Genomic DNA, 21,088 nt, shown 5'->3' with positions numbered 1-21,088 from the left:
ATATATGTTAATACGAATATCATTCAAGCTCATATATATATATATATATATATATATATATATATATATACACACGTGTGGTACCAACTTTAAGATAAGTGGAGAAGTAACGACACCCCAATGGCTTTAGCCTGGGTAAGGCTCGCGAAACTATCCAACTCTCGCATGATTTGTTTGCTCGACAGTGGTTGATATGCCAAACTAATTTTACTCAGGGCCTCTATCTTCACGCTGCTTGTAAACCTCATATCAACCTTTCGAGGACGATCACTGAGCATGCGAAAGACCTTTGAGACTAGATAGCAAAACTACCCAGATGCATTTAATGACTAGAACCTATTCTTTAGGTTGGTTCCTGTATAATTTCATTGAGATAAGCATAACATTTAAGCATTTTCATTACAGGACTTTCGGGTGACATAATGACCGTTATTCGTGAGGTAACCACTGTTGAGTATGGACTCGAATCTGAATCCTTGCAAATGACCGAGGGAGACTGCCCTAGACCAAATGCCAGTGGGACACCGCTACTCAAAGATGTCAGGTGCATAATAAATGACACTAGCAGATTATTTTCACTCACTAAGTATCAGATAGATGAAGCAGAATTTGCTATGAAGTATGGGAGGATTTTGCACCTTTTGAAAGTGCCAGTTTTTCCATCAGCTATAAAAGCCATGATACATTTTTGGGATCCTGATTACCGACGTTTCACTTTCCGAAATGTTGACATGACACCTACCATCGAAGAGTATAGTGTGTTGACTGAATTCCCCAAAGATGCCTATAAAGTGTACTTTCGCCAGAGAATCGACGACACCATGGATGAGCTTGCCAAACTGCTAGGGATCCCTCAACTAATATCGTATAGAGAGAAAGATAACTCTGGCAATCTTAGATGGAAACGGCTAGAGGAGTTGTTGATTGCTAAAAAGCTAACCCGGATGCTCAATTAGAGAAACATAGAATATTGGCTTTGGGAATATTTGGTTTGGTTATATGTCTCTCTACTACGGGAATTATCAGTTTGGAAGCTGCCAATTTGTTTGTGGAATATGAAAAGAAAAAGATCAACCCGTGTGCCGTGATTTTGGCGGAAACCTTCCTATCTCTTAGTCATTGCAAGAAAACGGGTAAAGGTTCCATGAGGTGTTGTATCTCTTCACTATTCATCTGGTTGTTAAGTCATATAGAAACGGAGACGCCAATATTTAATAATTTCTGGTGGTTTGACCAAAAGCCACTCGAGTTGTTCGTATCAAAAGAGTGGGAGAGCTTTTCGGAAGATGATTGGAGGGTAAAATTACAAAGGCTTCTATTAAGCATTTTTAATTGGAAAGCTCCTTGGATGAGGAATATGACAAGCTTGATAAGTTGTGGAGAAAAGCCTTGGGTACCATTAATTGGAGTAACAGGATACGTCAGTTACGCACAGTTAGTGACAAGGCAGCTTGGGGGCATACAAAGTGTTCCTAGAACAATTGACATAGCTCAATTTATCGGGGTCTATAAAGGGGGCTGCCATGGAAACATTAGAAAGCATTAAGCAGGATTGGAACTCTTTGTTGTTGATAAAGAAGGAGAATGGATCAAGGAATCCCACAGTTAGTGAAAAGTATCCTGAATGACGTGACAGAAGAGTCTCCGACATGGTAGAAATTTCAGAATCCGTGGGCACCCGAAGAAAGAGGGTGAGTTGCGAAGAAGAACTAAGAGAGCAAGTAAAACGATTGCAAGTCGAGCTTAAAATGAAGGAGGATTTGAGACTATCATTAGAGCATCAGTTAGCCGAAGAAAAAGCTATGAGGAAATTGGCTGAGGAAGAAAGGGACTCGTTTGGCCGAGATCAGATGAAAGCAATGAACGACTTAGAATCCCTAAAAGTCATCAATGAGAAGAAGACGCTTCAGGTGGAGAAGGCCCAGTTTTGGGAGGAATTGACCGTCAAAACTCAAGCTGTGTCAAGCAAGCGTTTGACAGATATGAAAGAACTCAAGAGCCAGTTAAAAGATGTTGAATTGGAATTGGTTAAATCCAAGAAGATGGTCAAAGCCACACAGAATTTGAGAACTGAACTCAATAGTAGTAAAATTGAAGCAAAAGCATTGAGGACTAAATTGGCAAAAGGAGAAGCAAAGGCCGAACAATTGCTAGAAAGTCAGAAAATGATGGAGAGTCACATTCAAATATTAGATATTGCTAATAATTCTCTATCCAGAAACAACTTGATCCATACTGAAAGAATAAGGGAATTTCAAGAACAAATTGACCGAGCTGCGACCGAGGCTCATTGGCTAAGAGTGAAGGCTCATCAGGTTGGAGGGGACATCGCAAAGTATCGAGGGAGCATGAATAACACTGATATGTTTCTAAAAGCTATAGCTAATAGAGGTAGTGCCTTTCCCCCTGTAATAGATTAAGATGATCATTTGTTGTAATGAATTTTTTATGGGTTAAATAAGAAAGGCGGAGACCTTTATTTATTATTATTCTTTCTTTCTTTTTCTCAAAATGTGTATTCAAGGCTGAAAGCTCATATGGTAAAAGGTTAAACAGATCTCCTCTTGGCATTGCAATAAGTATCGAATGTAGATCTGACCAAGCATCCAAAGAATAACGGTTGTTATGTCTCCTCTCGACTTGGTGGATGCTTTTATTAAGCAATATAAGTTTAATATGGATGTTGCCCCAGATCGATCAAGTCTACAAGCTATGGAAAAGGGAAATAAAGAGTCTGTAAGAGAGTATGCCTAAAGATGGCGTGAGCCAGCTGCACAAGTTAACCCTCCATTGCTAGAGAGAGAAATGACAGGTTTATTTTCCAACACTTTCAAAGCCCCGTATTTTGAGTACTTGGTTGGTAGTGCCACACATAATTTTTCTGATTTGGTTTTTCATAGCTGAAAGGATCAAACACGCTATTCGAGCGGGAAGAATTGTAGATCCAATTGAAAAAAGAGGATTTGTTGGAAGGAAGAAAGAATCAGAAATTCATAATGTCGAGAGGGGAGGAAGAGGAAGGAAAGTCTACTAAGACAATTTTAACTTCAAAACCGTTACACCTACTCCTTCCATATCTAACATAAAATTTGCTTCACCTACTCACAACCAAAATAACCCCACAAATAACCCAAACAACAATACCTACCACCCAAGAAGAAATTTCTCAGAGGAACAAGTACAACTTCCGCCATTGCCTCTAACTCTCGCCGAAATGCATAAAAGGCTTCTGAGCATCGGCCAAATAGCACTTGTTCCTTTACCCCCTTTACAGCTGCCATTCCCTGCTTGGTATAAACATGATAAAAAATGTGAATACCATGCCGGAGCCCCTGGTCATAACATTGATTGATGTATTGCATTCAAAAGGAAAATACTCCAACTTATCAAAGCGGGGTGGATTTCTTTTGATGATTCCCCGAATGGTTATTCCTTTTATAGCCCAAGTCCTACCCTAGTTTTCAATGCCAAGGTAGGAGGACTCACCAGAAGTGGGAGATGCTTTACTCCCGAAGAGTTAGAAAACCATAAAAAGGATAAAGGGAAGAATGTGGTAGCAAGGGATGAGGTCAACAAACGAGTGAGCGATGAGGAGGCTAACGAGTTCTTGAAGCTAATGAAGCACAGTGAATACAGTGTGGTGGACCAGTTGAAAAAGACCCCCGCCAGAATCTCTCTATTATCATTAGTTTTGAGTTTGGAGTTGCATAGAAACACTCTCCAGAAAGTCCTTAACGAAGCATATGTTCCTCAAGATATCACACAGGATTTTATAGAACATTTGGTAGGAAGGATTCAAGCCACTAACTATCTTTACTTCACAGATGATGAATTAGATCATGAAGGAACTGGTCACAATAAGCCATTATATATCACTGTGAAATTTAAGGATTGTGTGATCGCCAAGGTGCTGATAGATAATGGTTCTGCTTTGAATGTGATGCCAAGGCATGTGCTTGATAAAATGCCAGTTGATGTCTCTCATATGAAGCCAAGTACTATGACAACTAGAGCATATGATGGTTCGCCAAGGCCGATTATGGGAAATATTGATGTTGAGCTCGTAATTGGCCCCCAACCATTCCAAGTAACTTTATAAGTGATGGATATCCATCCACATACAGCATGTTGTTGGAAAGACCTTGGATCCACGCAGCACGAGCCGTTGCATCCTCATTACACCAACGGGTTAAGTTTATCATCAATGGAAACTTGGTGACAGTAAGGGCTGAAGAGGCTTTAGCTATGGTGAGAAACGTGTTGATTCCTTATATAGAGGCTGAAGAGAATAAAGACAGAAACCTACATGCATTTGAGGTAGTAAATGCTGAATACGTACCTGAGAATACAATGCGAAGGAAACCAGAGGTTTCTGAGGCTACAAGGATGGCTGCTAAATATTTTCTGAAGCATGGATTGCCATTCCAATATGACCCTATCACAGGAATGCCCGAGAGGATCAATGTAATAAAGATGAAAAGTGCAGATCAGAGGTTTGGTTTAGGTTTTAAACCTAGAAAGGAAGATTTCAAGAGAGCGGTTGAGTTTAAAAGAGAAAGGAGGTTAGCTCGAATTGAAGGAAGGGAGCCTAATGAAGGTCGAATCCAGATCCCTCCAATTCACGTAACATTCCCCCGACCTACACAAGTGATCAATGTTGGGGGTGAAATTGAGAGGATGAGTAAAGAATTTAGCGGTGCTACCATCCACTATCTGGAAGAGATCAACAAACAAGAACCCCAAGGGGGTTTTGAAGACGAAGAGAGCCCTTATGAAGAACTACCCCAACTGACTGTGAGTGCTCTAGAGGATGGTCTACCTGAGTTTGTGAGAAGATTAATTGAAGGGGAAGAGTTGAACAATTGGGAAATTCAAGAAGTCCTAGTTATCTTTAAAAAGTAAACATTTGTTGGTTGCTTGCTTTCTATTATTGCTGCATTTTGTTTGAATAAATTTGTGTTGCTAGTAATCATGGCTCAAGATATTGGCAACAAGATTTTGTTTTGAGCCATTCTATCATTTCAAGTTTTAATGAGATCATGCTTTGTTTTTTTTTTCCCTTCATCATGCCTTCTAGTTTCACCTATTTCATTATGCACTCATAACAAAGGCACTTTCCGCTTTCAGGGAATCTGAAAGCGGGACAACGATAAACTTACAAACCCATTGCATTGAGAATAATTGGCCCAATTTTGATAAAACTATAACTTCAATGGATGAGGAAGAAGATTGTGAAGATGACATTGAGGAGTTCAAGAAGCTTATAAAACAATCCGAACATGCATGGGAGCCTGCAAAAGAGGGATTAGAATTAATAAATGTAAGTACCGAGCATGACAAAAAAGAGTTGAAAATAGGGATGTTGATCACTACAGCTATGAGGAGTGAGTTTGTTGCCCTTTTACGGGAGTATGTGGATATTTTTTCCTGGTCATACGCTGACATGCCTGGTTTGGATACTGAAATAGTAGTGCATAGGTTACCTTTGATTGAGGGTTGTCGTCCAGTCAATAATCTGGAATAGTACTAAAATAGTAGTGCATAGGTTACCTTAGATCATTAGTGGATCCTCTAACCTTGACATTTGTTTTATCATTGTTTAATCCTTACATTAATCTTCCATCTCAAAGTTCTCATCAACTTCTTCTTCATCATCATCTTCTTCTTCTTCTTTATTATTGTTGTTGTTGTTGTTGTTGTTGTTGTTGTATTATTATTGTCTATAATTTATACAATTAACCTCTTTGTGGTTCGATCCCGGTCTTGTCGGGTTATTTATTACTTTGACACTCTTGCACTTGGGAGAAGACATCAATCTTTTGGTCGTGTCATTAATTCTTGGTGATTTTAATTTCATTCTTTCTCAAGCATACAAGCACAATGGGGTGCCTGTCTCTACTTATGAAGTTTTGGATTTTAGAAGTTGTTATGTCGACCGTAGGTTGAATGATCTTAACTACTCTAGCTATCACTTCTCCTAGACTAATGGGAAAATTTGGAGTAAAATTGATAGGGTGCTGGTCAACCCGCTTTGGCAGAGCATCTCATGTTTATTTTGACCACTCTAAAGCCTTTTCAAATCATTCCCCTATTGCTATTCGATTTTTCCATACCAAAAAAGCGAGAAGCAACTTCAAATTTTTCAATATGTGGGCCTCTCATGAAAATTTTCTAGGGCTTATATCTAATCATTGTTGCTCTAATGATTTTGGCTCTCCTATGTACATTTTGTGCAAAAAGTTAAAGAAGTTGAAGCAACCCCCCAAGAAGCTCAATCAGCTACACTTCCGCCATATATCGGAAAGGGTTGCCAGAGCTGAGAAGACTTGAAAAGATCACCAAACAGCTCTCCTTGCTAACAAGGACAACTCGTTGCTTTTAGAGAGAAACATCTCAGATTGCAGCTGATTCATCTCAAGTCGATGGAAAAAATGTTTTTTTTGTAGAAAAACTTAAATGCACCTTCTTCAAGGAAAGTGACAGAGGCTCCTTTCTCTTCATACCCTTATGAGCCAGAAGCACAGGTGAAATCAAATCTCTGCTATTCAGTGTAGTAGTGGTTCCCTCTCTAGCTCGGTGGATGAAGTTGGGGAAGAATTTGTTCATTTTTATAAAGCTCTTCTTGGCACCCCTAAGAGGACTCTCCCTTTGGATATGACAGTCATTCAATGGGGTCCTTGTCTTGATATAAATTCCCATGAGCTACTGCTACATCCAGTTTCTCATGAGGAGATCAAATAGGCTTTGTTTAGTATTGATAACGACAAAGCACCTAGACCTGATGGGTATACTTCCTTTTTCTTTAAACAATCATGGGATATTGTAGGGGCAGATTTTTGCACTGCTGTTCATGATGTTTTTCCCTCAGAAAAGCTCTTGAAGCAGATAAACCACTTTATTATAGCCCTTATCCCCAAGTCTGCCCATGCTGTCACTGTTGGTGATTTCCAGCCTATTCCCTATTACAATGTGGTCTACAAAGTGATTTCTAAAATTCTTGCTGGGAGATTATGTGAACCCGGGAAAAAATCAAGGCTAGATTAAATTAAATAAAATAAACTAAATCTAAAAGTTATGGGGTGAAATTATAAGAAAAGAAAAGAGGTATAACTTAATTATAAGAAGAACAAAAAAGATGTTGAGGTAAAAATAATACACTTAAAGAAAATAGCCTAAATGCAAATAAAAATAATTATAGAGCATAAATACTCCTCTTCTCACCAAAATTCTATACCAACAGTAAGGAAAGAAAAGAGGGGGGGTTTTGTATCCATTTTTGCCAATCAAAAGAGAGACACCAAAATTTCAAGAACCCGTCCAAGATTAAGGGTTATAGGTAAAATAAACACTTGTGGTCAAGGGATTAACAAGAAAATTTAAAGAAGAGAAGAGGGGAGGGTCGGATGTCATTAGAAAGAAAGGGAGGGAGTTGAAGATCGAAACCTTGATTCTTACCGGGTAAGGTATTCTAAACATGGTCTTATGAGTCGTTTCAAAGTCGATTATGAGTTGATGCCTAGATGTTGAATTATAGACTAGGTTTCTTAGACTTGAATTGAGGAAAAAGTATTAGTTGCTAAAACTAAATAACTTCATATGTTGTGTGTAAATGGAAAGGTTGACGAATCTGGACAATTTTGTCTCTTGATTTTCAAAGAGATTTCGGGTAGGAGAATGAAGGAATTAGAATTAGGTTCCTTCATAGAAATTGTAGTTTTGGATGTTGACTAACTACAAAAATTAGTCTTGCTCAATTTGGAGTTATAAAACTCCAGCTATAGGTCACCAACCGAGACTGGGTCATGACAGACCCTATAGGGCTGTAGGTCTGGTTTGTTAATGATCAATTTTGACCGTCTTAGAGGCAAAATTAGGTTCTCTTTCCTTCAAAGAACTTGTAGCCTCGTGTCCTAGCTTTTTCAAGAGACCAGTCTCGCTTGAAACGAAGTTCTATAACTCTATATATAGTTAAAAATTTGAGGAGAGGTCGAACAGTAACAGTTCAATGTCAAGACAGTAACGATTAGACAGTAACGGTTGGATAGTAACAATCCAATGTTTTTTTATGAGAAATTTTGATTGTCTTAGAGGCAAAACTGGGTTCTCTTTCCTTTAAAAACTTGTAGCCCCATGTCTTAGCTTTCCAACGAGACCAACCTCGTTTGAAACGGAGTTCTATAACTCTAGATATAGTTAAAAATCTGAGGAGAGGTCGAACAGTAACAGTTCAATGTCAAGGCAGTAACGGTTGGACAATAACAGTCCAATGTTTGTTGATGAGCAATTTTGATTATCTTAGAGGCAGAATTGGGCTCTCCTTCCTAGAGAACTTGTACCTCGTGTCTTAGCTTTCCAACGAGACCAATCTCACTTGAAATGGAGTTCTATAACTCTAGATATAGTTAAAAATCTAAGGAGAGGTCAGATAGTAATAGCTCAATATCAAGACAGTAACAGTTGAACAGTAACAATCCAATGTTTGTTGATGAGAAATTTTGACTATCTTAGAGGCAGAACTAGGTTCTCTTTCTTTTAGAGAACTTTTAGCCTCATGTCTTATATTTTCAACGAGACCAATCTCACTTGAAATAGAGTTCTATAACTCTAGATATAGTTAAAAATCTGAGGAGAGGTCGAATAGTAACAGTTTAATGTCTAGACAGTAACAGTTGAACAGTAACAATCCAATGTTTGTTGATGAGAAATTTTGACTATCTTAGAGGCAAAATTGGGTTCTCTTTCCTTCAGAGAACTTGTAGCCTCATGTCCTATCTTGCTAACGAGACTAATCTCACTTGAAATAGAGTTCTATAACTCTAGATATAGTTAAAAATCTGAAGAAAGGTCGGATAGTAACGGTTGGACAGTATTAGTTCAATGTCTAGACAATAAAAGTTCAATAATTAGACAGTAATAGGTGGACAGTAACAGTTCAAATATAAAGAAATGAATATAACTATGGTTGGACAAAGAACAACAATATTAATGGATGTAATGGGAAAAAAATGTAAAATATTAAGAAATGAATGAAAGAAAGACTCATTGGCTATTGATATGGTTATTATAAAACATATCCTTGAGTGAGAAAATTTATAAGATAAACTTGTGATTTGCATGAGGGACCACAAGCGTGGTACAACAACAGTTGTAGAGGAGCACGAGTATAGCTTTTATTATAGGTAGGTGAATTGCACCTACACTTTCTAGTTAAATTCCATGATTTAATATGTTATTGATGTGAAATGTGAATTACTGAATGTTGGATATTATGTGAAAAGAGCAAAGGTTGTGTATAGATGTTGATATTTTGGATAGTATTATGAAAGTGATGAAACTATAGCTAACAAATGAAATATGAGAAGTTTGATTTGGGGCGTGAACTAGCATAGATTTAATTATGTTAGGATCCCGGTTAAGGGGATCACCATGTTTGGACTAGCATAGATTTAGTGTATGTTAGGATCAACCATGTATTAACTAGCATACATTTAATGTATGTTAGGATCCCGGGTAAGGGGATCACCTTGCATCAACTCCTACGGGGTGATAATGATGATACTAGTGAAATTGGTATTGGTAATGTGTTAAGCAGAAATAATCATAATTGATCTTATAAAATCTGGAAATGGAGGTTGTTAATGGGAGGGGAAACAATTTTTAGTAGTTGAACAAGAAAGAGATTCTAATAAAAGCTAGAAAGGAGAAGTGTAACAACCCGGCTTTCAAAGCCCAAAACAACAGTATATATATATATATATATATATATATATATTTAATACACATGGTGCCGGTAATCAAAGAACTTGAATCCTCACATCATCAAAATACAATCCATACAATCAACATTTCATTTAAAAGCACACACAATATTAAGGTTGCATGATTTGAAGTTCATATTAAAAATATATACATAGACATGAGTTTGCATTCTTATCCTACTAATAGCCATCACAATTTTAAACAAAAAGGATCTAATAAAAGTTATACATTCAGTACATTGATCCATACAAAATACATTGTGATTTAGAATGCATCTACATAATTCCTTGCAAAAGTAGGTTCCCGTGTATCGGGTTTCCTAGACATCTCGTTGGTGTGACGTCCCTGCAGCAGTACAAAACATTTAAGAGAATGCAAATACTTAATAATAATAATAATGGTAACTAACGGTCTGGCAATTAAATAAAGCATTAACATTTATAATTTCTTCATGTATTTGATATAACAGCTAGTAGTACATATAGATACACAAGTTTTCGGATGCCATTCGTCGAAACTAGTCATTCATTTGTCCTGGCCATCCATCCAGATTCCATAGCGAAAGCTGCGTCGCTGCCGATCCAAAAATCGACAGCAGAAACTGCATTGCTGCCGATCAAGGAATCGGCAGCGAAAACTGTGTCGCTGCCGATTTCTGTATCGGCAGCGAAGACTACGTCGCTGCCGATCCAGCATCGACAGCAGAAACTGCGTCGCTGCCGATCAAGAATCGGCAGCGAAATCATTCCTTTATCCCGGCCATCCATTCGGATGCCATTAGCCGAAGCTAATCATTCATTGTCCCGGCCATCCGTTCGGATGCCATTAGCCGAAGCTAATCATTCCTTGTCCCGGCCATCCGTTCGGATACCATTAGCAGAAGCTAATCAGTCCTTCATCCCGGCCATCCGTTCGGATGCCATTAGCCGAAGCTAATCAACCTTTAATCAACATTTAAGCGTTCGACAATTTAATATCGGTTCTAACAATATGGTAGTACTCAAGTTAAAATATTTCAAGATTCAACGAATGAAAAAGAAAGGTGCAAGTCACCTACCTGCTCCACCTGTGGGTTGTTCCTGTCTTGATGATGGTCCAATCCCGACCGCACCACCTAAGACATCAATGGTCACAAATCAGCACAGTTGTATTTATTTTATTTTTGAATCCTATTCATCATCACACTTATTTCAAGAGTTCATATGTTCACATTCAAGTGTTCCATATTTTACACCGTCATATCATGAAATTGTTACTAGCATTTTAGTCATTCCTGCCTAGGAGGCTTATTGTAGAAATCGGCAGCGAGAACTGGTTCGCTGCGGGCTGCCCAATTCGGCAGCGAGAACTGGTTCACCGCAGGCTGCCAGTTCGGCAGCAACAACTGTTTCACTGTCGGCAGCGACACAGTTCGGCAGCGAAAACTGGTTTGCTACAGGCTGCCCAATTCGGCAGCGAAAACTGCATCGCTGTTGGTGCCACAGTTTCGCTGCACAACGCACCACTCGGCAGCGAAACAGAATTTCGCTGCACAACACACAAATCGGCAGCGAATATCGATTCACTGCAGGAGGTTCAGTTGTAGCAGCAAAACAAAATTTCGTTGCGCAACACACAAATCGGCAGCGAATATCGATTTGCCGCAGGAGGTTCGGTTTCGGCAGCGAAACAGAATTTCACTGCAGGAGGTTCAGTTGCGGCAGCGAAACAGAATTCCGCTGCACAACACACAAATCGGCAGCGAATATTAATTTGCTGCAGAAGGCTCAGTTTCGGCAGCAAAACGGAGTTTCGCTGCACAACACACAAATCGAAACTATTAATTTCAGCACATAATTCTTCAACAAAATTCCAGCAGAACACATACATGGAAAACCATCAATTACAACATATAATCTTTCAATAAATTCCAGCAGAACACATTAATTTTAGCACAACAACATCACAGCAAAACACATTAATTTCAGCAATAACATCACAGCAGAACACCTTAATTTCAGCAACAACATCACAGCAGAACACCTTCATTACCCCAGCAGAACACACACACACATGCATGTTGGCCTACCCCATAGTTAAAGCCAGCCCTCTACCATGATTTGTTAGATGTTCTGAAATTGACTTTATTTCACTTCTGTTTGCTAGTTCTCCTAGTTAATTTCAGTTTCCTTCATAGCTGGCTTAGGTCTTAGATCAATTTTTCTTAGGGTTTTTCTTCTTCATTTTCGTTTCTGATCTTAAGGGGAAGAGGAAGGGAGTTTCATGACCCATACCTTCTGAATTTAACTAAGTTTGAGGAAGGTAATGTATTCTTTTCTCTACTCCTGCTGGTTGTGCTCCTTCTTCTTCCTCTCACGTTTTCCAGCTCTCTTTTTCCTCTCCTCTATGCAGCTGCCCACTCCTCTCTCAAGGTCTCATCTCTCCCTCACAAGTTCACAAAGCATTCTCTACTGGTTTGATTTAAGTTTTTGTTGTCAAAGGGGAAGGGAAGAATGGCATGCAGCTGCTGGTTTAGGAAGAAGATGGATCATTCTCTCTCTTCTCCTTGTATTTATACTCCCCATCAAAAGAAATGGGTTGTTTGGGGGTTGGTTTAGGTGTGTTATTATCCTTGTTTTGGTTTATATAAAACCGGTTTTACCCCTCCCTCCCAGCTCTGCGTCACTGTTGATTGAGAAATCGGCACCGAAAACTGCATCGCTGCCGAATTCTGCCTCGGCAGCGAAAACTGCGTTGCTACCAATTTCTATATTGGTAGTGAAGGTTGCGTCGCTGCCAAATCCAGAATCGGCAGCGAAAGCTGCGTCGCTGCCGATTTCCACATTGGCAGCGAAAACTGCATTCATCATCATCTCTTCTCTCTCTCTCTCTCTCTCTCTCTCTCTATATATATATATATATATATATATAGAGAGAGAGAGAGAGAGAGAGAGAGATGATGATGAATGCAGTTTTCGCTGCCAATGTATATATATATATATATTTTTTTTTTTCCTTTGGGTGTTTACAAGAAGTGAACACAATATGAATGCATTTGCTCTTTTTAAATTATTATATATTTGTGTTGTTATATTTATTATGATATTCATGTTTCAATATTATATATCTTGTTTCAGGACCATCGCATTCACGACAAGAGTAGATCTTATCTTATGTTCACTTCTAGTAATCTGGGTTATAGGGAGTATACCCTTGTATTTTGTAAACATGGAAATGTTTGTATTACTTAATTTGTATAATTAATGTTTAAATTTGATTAAATGAACTTAACTCTAAAGTTCATATAACCATGTTCCATGTATGCGTATTTATATTTTAATCCATCCATAATGATATTTGTTATATAATGTATATCATAAATATTGTCCTTGATATGTATGATGATGTTTGTGGAATTGAGACCCGGGATGATTAGAATAACAAGCATAATAACCTTATACAATTTTTTTTCCCTGGCAGCACTTATGACACCAGCTATCATGTTTAATCATGTTTTCATTCTCAAATTTCTCATCCTTTACTATTGTAAATCAACATACAGCATAAACAAATAAAATTTTAGAATGTTTTAAATTCTTCAAAATATAAAGAGATGAGGTTATAAACACTAACATGTTCCTCTCAATGGTCTCGTTCTACTAGCTTGAGGTCCCGCAATCGATGCCTCTCTTGCTCCACACAAGACCATCATTTAATAGCATTCATTCCCTTTTTCAATGTTTTCTTATCAATAAGAAAGCATCATTATATGATTTCATGCAAGATTTTCATATCTAAATTAGATCATTATTTCATGTTTATATAGCCACTTGTTAACCTGAACCGTGCAATTGTTTCCAAGATAATTTCTTAACCCAAACTTACCTCATCTTAATCATTTTATATGGGACTCTAATTTCCCATTATATTTTTTTTGTTCTTGGGGCTGTCCAAATCAGCCCCTTAACACCTGTTAGTAGGGCTGTCATAGTAGCCTTGCTTTACTTTCTTGGAGGCACTTTTGATCTCAAACAACTCTATACTGAAGGCTGTCATTTTAGCCCCTGTTTTTTTTTTTTTTTCTGGAGAGGTATTTACCCCCCTAAACATACACTTTCAGGGCTGTCACGGCAGCCCCAAAGTCTCCCAAAAATTAAGTCTTTCTAATGCTCCATTTCCCTTTAATTTTAGGGTTGTTTCAGTTCACACAAAACCAATTTTAACAACAGTTTTAATCAACCATAAATAACAAATGAATAATATTCCACAAAATCCATATGGCCAAGTTATAATGCATTATTATAAGTATAACATATCCAAATATCAACTACATCCAATGGTGAAATTTCAGAAACATGGGTTTAACCGAACTGGCCTCAAACTTGCAAACCTTCTGTGAAAGAAGCATAACTTCTGTATCGAGTATTTGTTTCTGATCTCCACTATTTAGAATTTAGACAACATCAGGAAGAACAACATATCTAAATTATAGCCCGATCCAATGGTGGTCAAATGAGAAAATAGTTGGCGACGAAGATTGTCCAGAAGTGTATTTTCCCAGAAATTTACCTCTCATGATATCTCTCAAACGGGGACTGATATAGAAGATCCCTCTAGTTAAAATGGACATGACATGGAGGAAAACAACATATCTGAATATTGTTTTTATCCAACGGTGTAAGGTGGAGTTATAGCTGTTTGATTTTCTACCATCAATATGTCTTCTCTCCATCCTCTCTTTAAACTCTCTCTTGCTCTTGCAAGTCACTCCAAGAGAGAAAATAGAATGGTATTTATAGTACTCTCTTCTTGTTAATTGCACATTTATCCCCACCCCTTTTTATTCATTTGTACATAAACTCCTGACCTTCTATTATTTGAATATTGACCCCTTTTGGTCTTACGTATTCATTTTGTCCCCACAAATGTTTTTCTTTTCAACAATTTAGTATTATATTCACTTTTTATTTCATTAATATCACCATTTTTATCTTGATTTAGGTTTCTTTAATTTAATTTAACCCATTTTACTATTGGTTAAATTTCTCATATTTTAATAACCCGGAAAAATTATAACCGAGGGTCTACATTCCTCCCTCCTTATAAAATTTCATCCTTGAAATTTAAGATTCATACCTATCTGTGAAACAATTTCTGAATTTTTTTTCATAATTTCAGACTCCCGTATCCAAGTTTCTTTTGCAATTTGAGAACTCTTCCATAATTTTTATTGTTTTTACAGAAACTGTCTTATTCCCTAATTCCTTTACATATCAATCAAAATTCTCACAGGTGGCACTCCCACAGTCAAATCATCTCGGGTCTCAATAGGAACTTATTGCAACATCTATGTGGAATCTGACCCAAATTCCACCCCAATCCTAATAATCTTACATGCCATCTATATTCAAGAAAATTAAACCATCAATCTAATTATTATTATTATTGTAAAAGTTTAGGCCATATACATAAAAATTCAAAGCAACCCATTCTCAACCTTTCAAATCAATCTCCACACATGTTCATCAAATTCTCACACTAGCTTTCAGTAAATCATTTTGGTTACCAATTCATCTACTCTATATAATCATTGGTCAAGTCTTTTTGTCACTACTTTAATCACTAACTAACTTATCTCTCCCAAGTACCGTATCCACCTCATGCATACAATTTGCATTTAATTATTCCTTATATATTTTACATTTCAAAGACATATCAATAATGGTTCAACTATCACCATTCAATCCTATCTTTATTCATTCATTTAACATCAGACACACATTTTATTTTAATCCATCCTTCCTTAAGGGATGTGTCTATATGTGTATAAAATCATTTTCTCAAAATATAACAATGATCCCTCACATCATTAATCAATTTACAATGAAATTTACACACTAATTTCATCATCATTTCATATAATTTATATAATTTCCAATACATAGCTTCAACTCAAAATGTAAACTATAACATCTCCCACTTCTTCCCAACATAAAGGGATACGACACTTTTGGCCATACAATGCTTCAAAAGGAGCCATTCCTATGGTGGCTTGATAATTATTAGTATACGTAAATTCCACCAGAGGCAAAGATTCTTCCTAACTACCCCCCGAAGTCTAGTATACATGTCGTTAACAATCCTCTAAAGTCTGAATGGTCATTTGAGTCTACCCATCTGTTTGTGGATGGAATGCAGTGCTTAACTTCAATTCCATCCCTATAGCATTTTGAATCCTTGGTCGTAATCTAGATGTGAACCTTGGGTCATAGTCACACATAATAAATGTTAGCACCCCATGCAACCTTACAGCCTTTTTAACATACAATTTGACCAATTTATCTACTAGGTCAATCATCTTTAGTGGTAGAAAAAGGGCTAAGTTAGCTAAATGATCCACAACCACCCATATTGCATCATCCCCCCCTCTCTTTATTTTCGACCTTTACGGTTTCACCTTTACACCGTAAAGAACTAGTTTAAATTGTTCCATTATGTGTTGTCTAGCAATAACCCTTTATATAGAATCCCACCATTAAAACTATTACCTTCTCATATATTTAGTGTATGTCAGGATCCCGGGTAAGGGGATCACCATGTATCGCCTAACATTTAGTGTATGTTAGGATCTCGGGTCAAGGGATCACCATGCATCGGCTAACAAACATTTAGTGTATGATAGTGTCTTGAGTAAGGTGATTGCTCTATATCGATGCCTATAGGGTGATGATCATACCAGTAAAAAATGGTATCGACAATCTGTTAGGTGGAAATAGATGTTGTTGATTTTATAGAATCTTGAATGAAAGTTTGAAATGGTAGATGAAAAAGTTTTAGTAGTTGAATGAGAAAGACTTTCAATGGAAACAAAAAGGGGAGAAGTGAATAGAATAAGAATACATGTCTACCTTTTTAAATTATTGGATATTTGTGTTACTATGCTTATTGTGATATTCATGTTTCAATAATATATATTTTGTTTCAGGACCATCGCATGTATGGCAGGAGTAGATTCTAGCTTTTGCTCACCTTTTTGTTATGTAGTCTAAGGAGTATATCCTTGTATTTTGTAATATTGAAACATTTGTATAACTTAATTGGTATAATTAACGTTTAAACTTGAATAGATGAACTTAACTCGAAAATTCATATAACCATGTTCATGTATGCATGTTTATCTCATTTATCCTTCTATAATGATATTTGTTGTTCAATGTATGATATAAATATTATGGTTGAGATGATTGAAGGAAATACCATGTTAAGCTTTTAAGTTAAAGTATTTAAATCAAAAATAATATTTTTTTTCTTATTTTATGCTGATGAAAGGCTAATGTTCAAGAACATGTTGGTCTTCGCAACAACATCATGCTTTCAAGTTTCAGCCTATTACAAGGATAGTTTAAAGATTTATACGAGAGTTTGGAAGTATAGTAACAATTATACTATATAGGTTGAAACTTGAAAATATATTAAAATAATTTTTTATTTTTTTTAAATTATTTTTGATATTATCACATCAAAACAATTTAAAAACATAAAAATATATATTTTAAATAAAATTTTTTAAAATTTTTATATAATTTTATTTAGAACATGAACACGATACCAAATGAATGCCACGAGTCATTGAAAAAGCTTGCCATCTTGCATAGAGAGGAGGGTACATATCTAGACATCATTGACACCCACGTAATTTTGTTTTTCAACACTTGTTTCTAGACAAATGTTTTCTAGAATCACTTACAATATGGGAATATGGTGTTTTACTTTTAACACGCAAGACGCTAGCTCTGCTACCAATTCAGGATTTTTAATTAGTAAGATTTTATTATCACACTTTCATTTGGCACTGGTTTGGTTACAAGGACTAAAAAATATGGAGGATAAGGTATTTACTCCCATTTTCAATGAGGTTGAGAGTTGTACTATGATTGAAAGGGGAATGTAAGTTAAATTGTATTACCTTGAAAGATGACCAATGTTTACCTCTCTTCTGCTACCATCGCCATTGTTTTCAACAGGTTGTCAATAACCGCCATTTTAGCAGGGGAAAGTTGGCATCAGATATCACTACAGGAAACTTTTATTTATTTGTTTGTTTATTACAATTTGAATGTCCCCCCATATGCATCCGAAGGAGAACAATGGTTTGGATCACGCACCCTAGTCTTAATGAATGATCATATCTCCTTGAAACATCGACCGAGGTCAAGAGCGAAGCCATGTTGAAAGCTTGGGTGTGTGCTATAACGCAGGTCAAGATTTTAATCCATCAATATATTAAAATATTGTTGAAGGCTTAGGTGCAATAGATTTATTGTTGAAGGCTTAGGTGCAATAGATGATCATAATATATATGGATGGATTAAAATAAAAGAGGAGCTCTTAGCATATTTTATGACGATTTACATTGAACAAGAGCTTGTTGAGGATATCCGTAAACCCTCTGGGCAAAAAATCATAAATTGACTAGTTTTGTATTAAAAAAAATTCATAATTCTTGATGGGTTTGCCTAGGTCATGGGTTGACCTGTCGGGTTGACCAGGTTTTGCCGGGTTGTTGCCCCGACAAGTCTTTTATTAAATCCGGACCGGTCCAGCCACCGGGTCCTAGATTAACCCGCCAAGCCAGGTTTAATAACCAGGATTTTTATATGCTATATATTTTTTTATGTTGACACTTGGAATGTTTCAAATACAAAGAAGACTCAAAATTTCAGAAGAATCTTAATAAGTTAGAAATATAAATACTTTTAGATTGAATTGATCGACCACTAAAATTATTATATAAAACGATCAACCGTTTCATCAACCAATTAAAAAGATTATTTTCAGACTTAATATAAAAGAATTTATATCTACTATAAATAAAATATTTCAATAATATAAATAAAATATTTCAATAATATTGCAATACTTGGGATAACTAAAAAAATTATTCTTGCTTGAAAATACTCTAAAAGAATTTCAAATAATTAATGGAGACACATTCTACAAAATTCTTGAAAATCTTTATTATTTTTCACAGGATATTGCGCTTGGCAAAACCTTTTAAGGCGGTCTACATGATTGTCCCTGCTGTTGCAAAGGAGGCTAAAACGATCATTTGAATGCAACAACGCCTCTCAGCCTTTCAAGGTTGTTTTTTAAGATAATAATAGCATCACAAGTTAATGAAACTTTGTGAAGAGAGGCACAATTTGAAGTTTTTGATCCTAAAGAATTCAGAGCATGGCATGCTGCAATGCTACACATAATGGCATGCTGCAATGCTACACAGAAGGGTGCATGTTGTGGCTGCTAACTATATGGTTTTTTCCCTTCATGTTTCCCCCAGTAATGAAAATGCATGGAGATCTCCTTGAAACATCGACCGATGTTGTGTTTCAAGTGCCAATTTACTATGTTTGGAAATCATTAGAGCAAAAATATGATAGCCAAGAACTCGGTTTAGAACCTTATAGCAACTAAATTGGGATCGTTTTCTTCTCCTCTGTTTTGTTGCTCTTATTTGCAACAGGCGACTGGAAGCTTTAAACTTACAAAAGGCATATTACAGAGGCTTACGCTGCCTTACAAAAGGAAACTGATGGGGACTTGTTGAAGTTTCTGAAACAGCGTAAAGAGTAATCCATCGAGCTACATTTGCAATTCCAAAGAAGAAGCGAGCAACATTCCTTTCAAGCTGGCATTCCCTTGAAAATACTCTTGGAAGTTTTTCGAGTAATTACCCAAACATAGCTGGGATCTTGAAAGACTTCAAATTCAACAGAACTTCATAGCCAATCCCTACATTATCTCAGTCCAAACATAGCTGGGATCCTACTCCATTAGTTAGTTATACCTGAATGGCTATTCAAAGCTAGACACAGATCGGGGGTTTAACTTGCCACACACAGTTGGCATCAAAAGACCTAGTATTAGGGACACAATAAACATAGTATAAACTAACCCCCAGGTGATCTGTCTCTTCAAAATACAAAACAGAGACAACCCATCTATTCTATGATCCATCTACCCTTGCGAAGGAATTCCCAGTACCTAGTCAACATGTGATCCTCTGGCACCACCCTGTCCCACCTCCCTGTACAGAATATTGCATATGCATCAGCGGCATACCTGAACAATCAGACAAGAAATTCAAATGAGTCAGATCAGTTTGGAAAAACCATCAATGCAAATAGCTATAGCAGACAGCGGACTGAACAGAAATTTCCCTACTTTCCAACACCAGGCAGAAAGGTGACATGGGTCCAGTCCTCTTCCAAGTAAATCTCAGAAAGGCGTTTTATCTTCTCAGCCCTCGTGTTTTTGAAACCTAAACTGCGTGTTAGATGGGCAATCTCTTCCTGGTCAACCTTAGTGGTGGTCTTTGCATCAGGACATAGGGTGAAGAAGTCATTTAAAATTGGTCTGACCTGCAATGAGAAATTTCTTTGGGATCATGCTTTTTCTATGCTGATTTCCATTAATAAAAACAAGTAAGGATCTTACCTGGCCACCCGATGTGCAGTTTAATAGCATACAGATGACGAGAACTCTCCAAGGGTCATGGTAATGATTCTCTTGAAGAAGCTCGTGAGGAGATTTGGGCGGAATCCAACGGTTGTTGGGTCGTCTCCTGAGGTATGCCACATCACGCATTTGAGCAGCAGTGAGCCTGGGTGATCTCTTCCTCTTCTTCTTCTGAGCTTCTTCTTCCCTTTCGACTTTCTTGATGGAAGGTCGAGTGAAGGAGGAAGCCTGCCCTGTCCCCCCTGAACAACCTTTAAACGCGAATTCAGAAAACAACCCCATAACACTAGCACTGACTTCTACCGGCCGTCCATGACCACCTCCTGCTTTGCCATCACACTCGAAATCCTTCCTTTTCTTCTTACTTTCCCTTCTTCTCTTCTTTTCTGCCCCACCCTCCATTAGATTAGATTAGATTTGATTTTGTTTCTCTAGGGCAAACCTTTTCTTTATATAGAAGAGGAGGGCAATAGGGTTTCTGTTTGTGCTGGAACACACTCCCCTTGTTAAAGAAATATCGTTTCATATTCCAGGGCTTTCTTGGAATTCCACTCTTTCTTTCCGCTATTTCCAAAATTGAAGAATCCAATCTCTTCGTATAGCCCGCGCATCCCATATCTAGAGCGGGAACTTTTTATGATTATTTTTTCTGTTCATTAATTCATTGCTCACTTGGGAGATAATCGAGGGGGAATTTTTTTTTTTTTGGTTAATCTTAATTTAGGAAAACCGAAGTAGAATATGGAATGATCCAATGCTCATATATACAAGCTAGTAGGGGTGTTCAAAAAAACCGACTAACCGATTAAACCGAAAAAACCGAGAAAAAATT

The 21,088-nt window shown here is 37.1% G+C and overlaps 1 protein-coding gene across 1 annotated transcript; it reads right to left on the bottom strand.

The window, feature by feature from the left end:
* Positions 1–19,363: 19,363 nt before the first annotated feature.
* LOC118061287 (methyl-CpG-binding domain protein 4-like protein) lies at positions 19,364–20,698 on the bottom strand. The gene is made up of 3 exons (XM_035074716.2): positions 20,236–20,698; positions 19,963–20,159; positions 19,364–19,860 (listed from the first exon to the last, which is right to left on the bottom strand). Exons 1-3 carry the CDS (start codon positions 20,656–20,658, stop codon positions 19,740–19,742), a joined length of 741 nt encoding a protein of 246 aa, XP_034930607.1. The 5' UTR covers positions 20,659–20,698; the 3' UTR covers positions 19,364–19,739.
* Positions 20,699–21,088: the final 390 nt, after the last annotated feature.

The sequence above is a fragment of the Populus alba genome, chromosome 14 (genome assembly GCF_005239225.2).
Source record: "Populus alba chromosome 14, ASM523922v2, whole genome shotgun sequence".
In the NCBI taxonomy this organism is placed as follows: domain Eukaryota; kingdom Viridiplantae; phylum Streptophyta; class Magnoliopsida; order Malpighiales; family Salicaceae; genus Populus; species Populus alba.
Note: the sequence above shows the minus strand (reverse complement) of the source record. Positions and strands in the feature narration are given on the sequence as shown.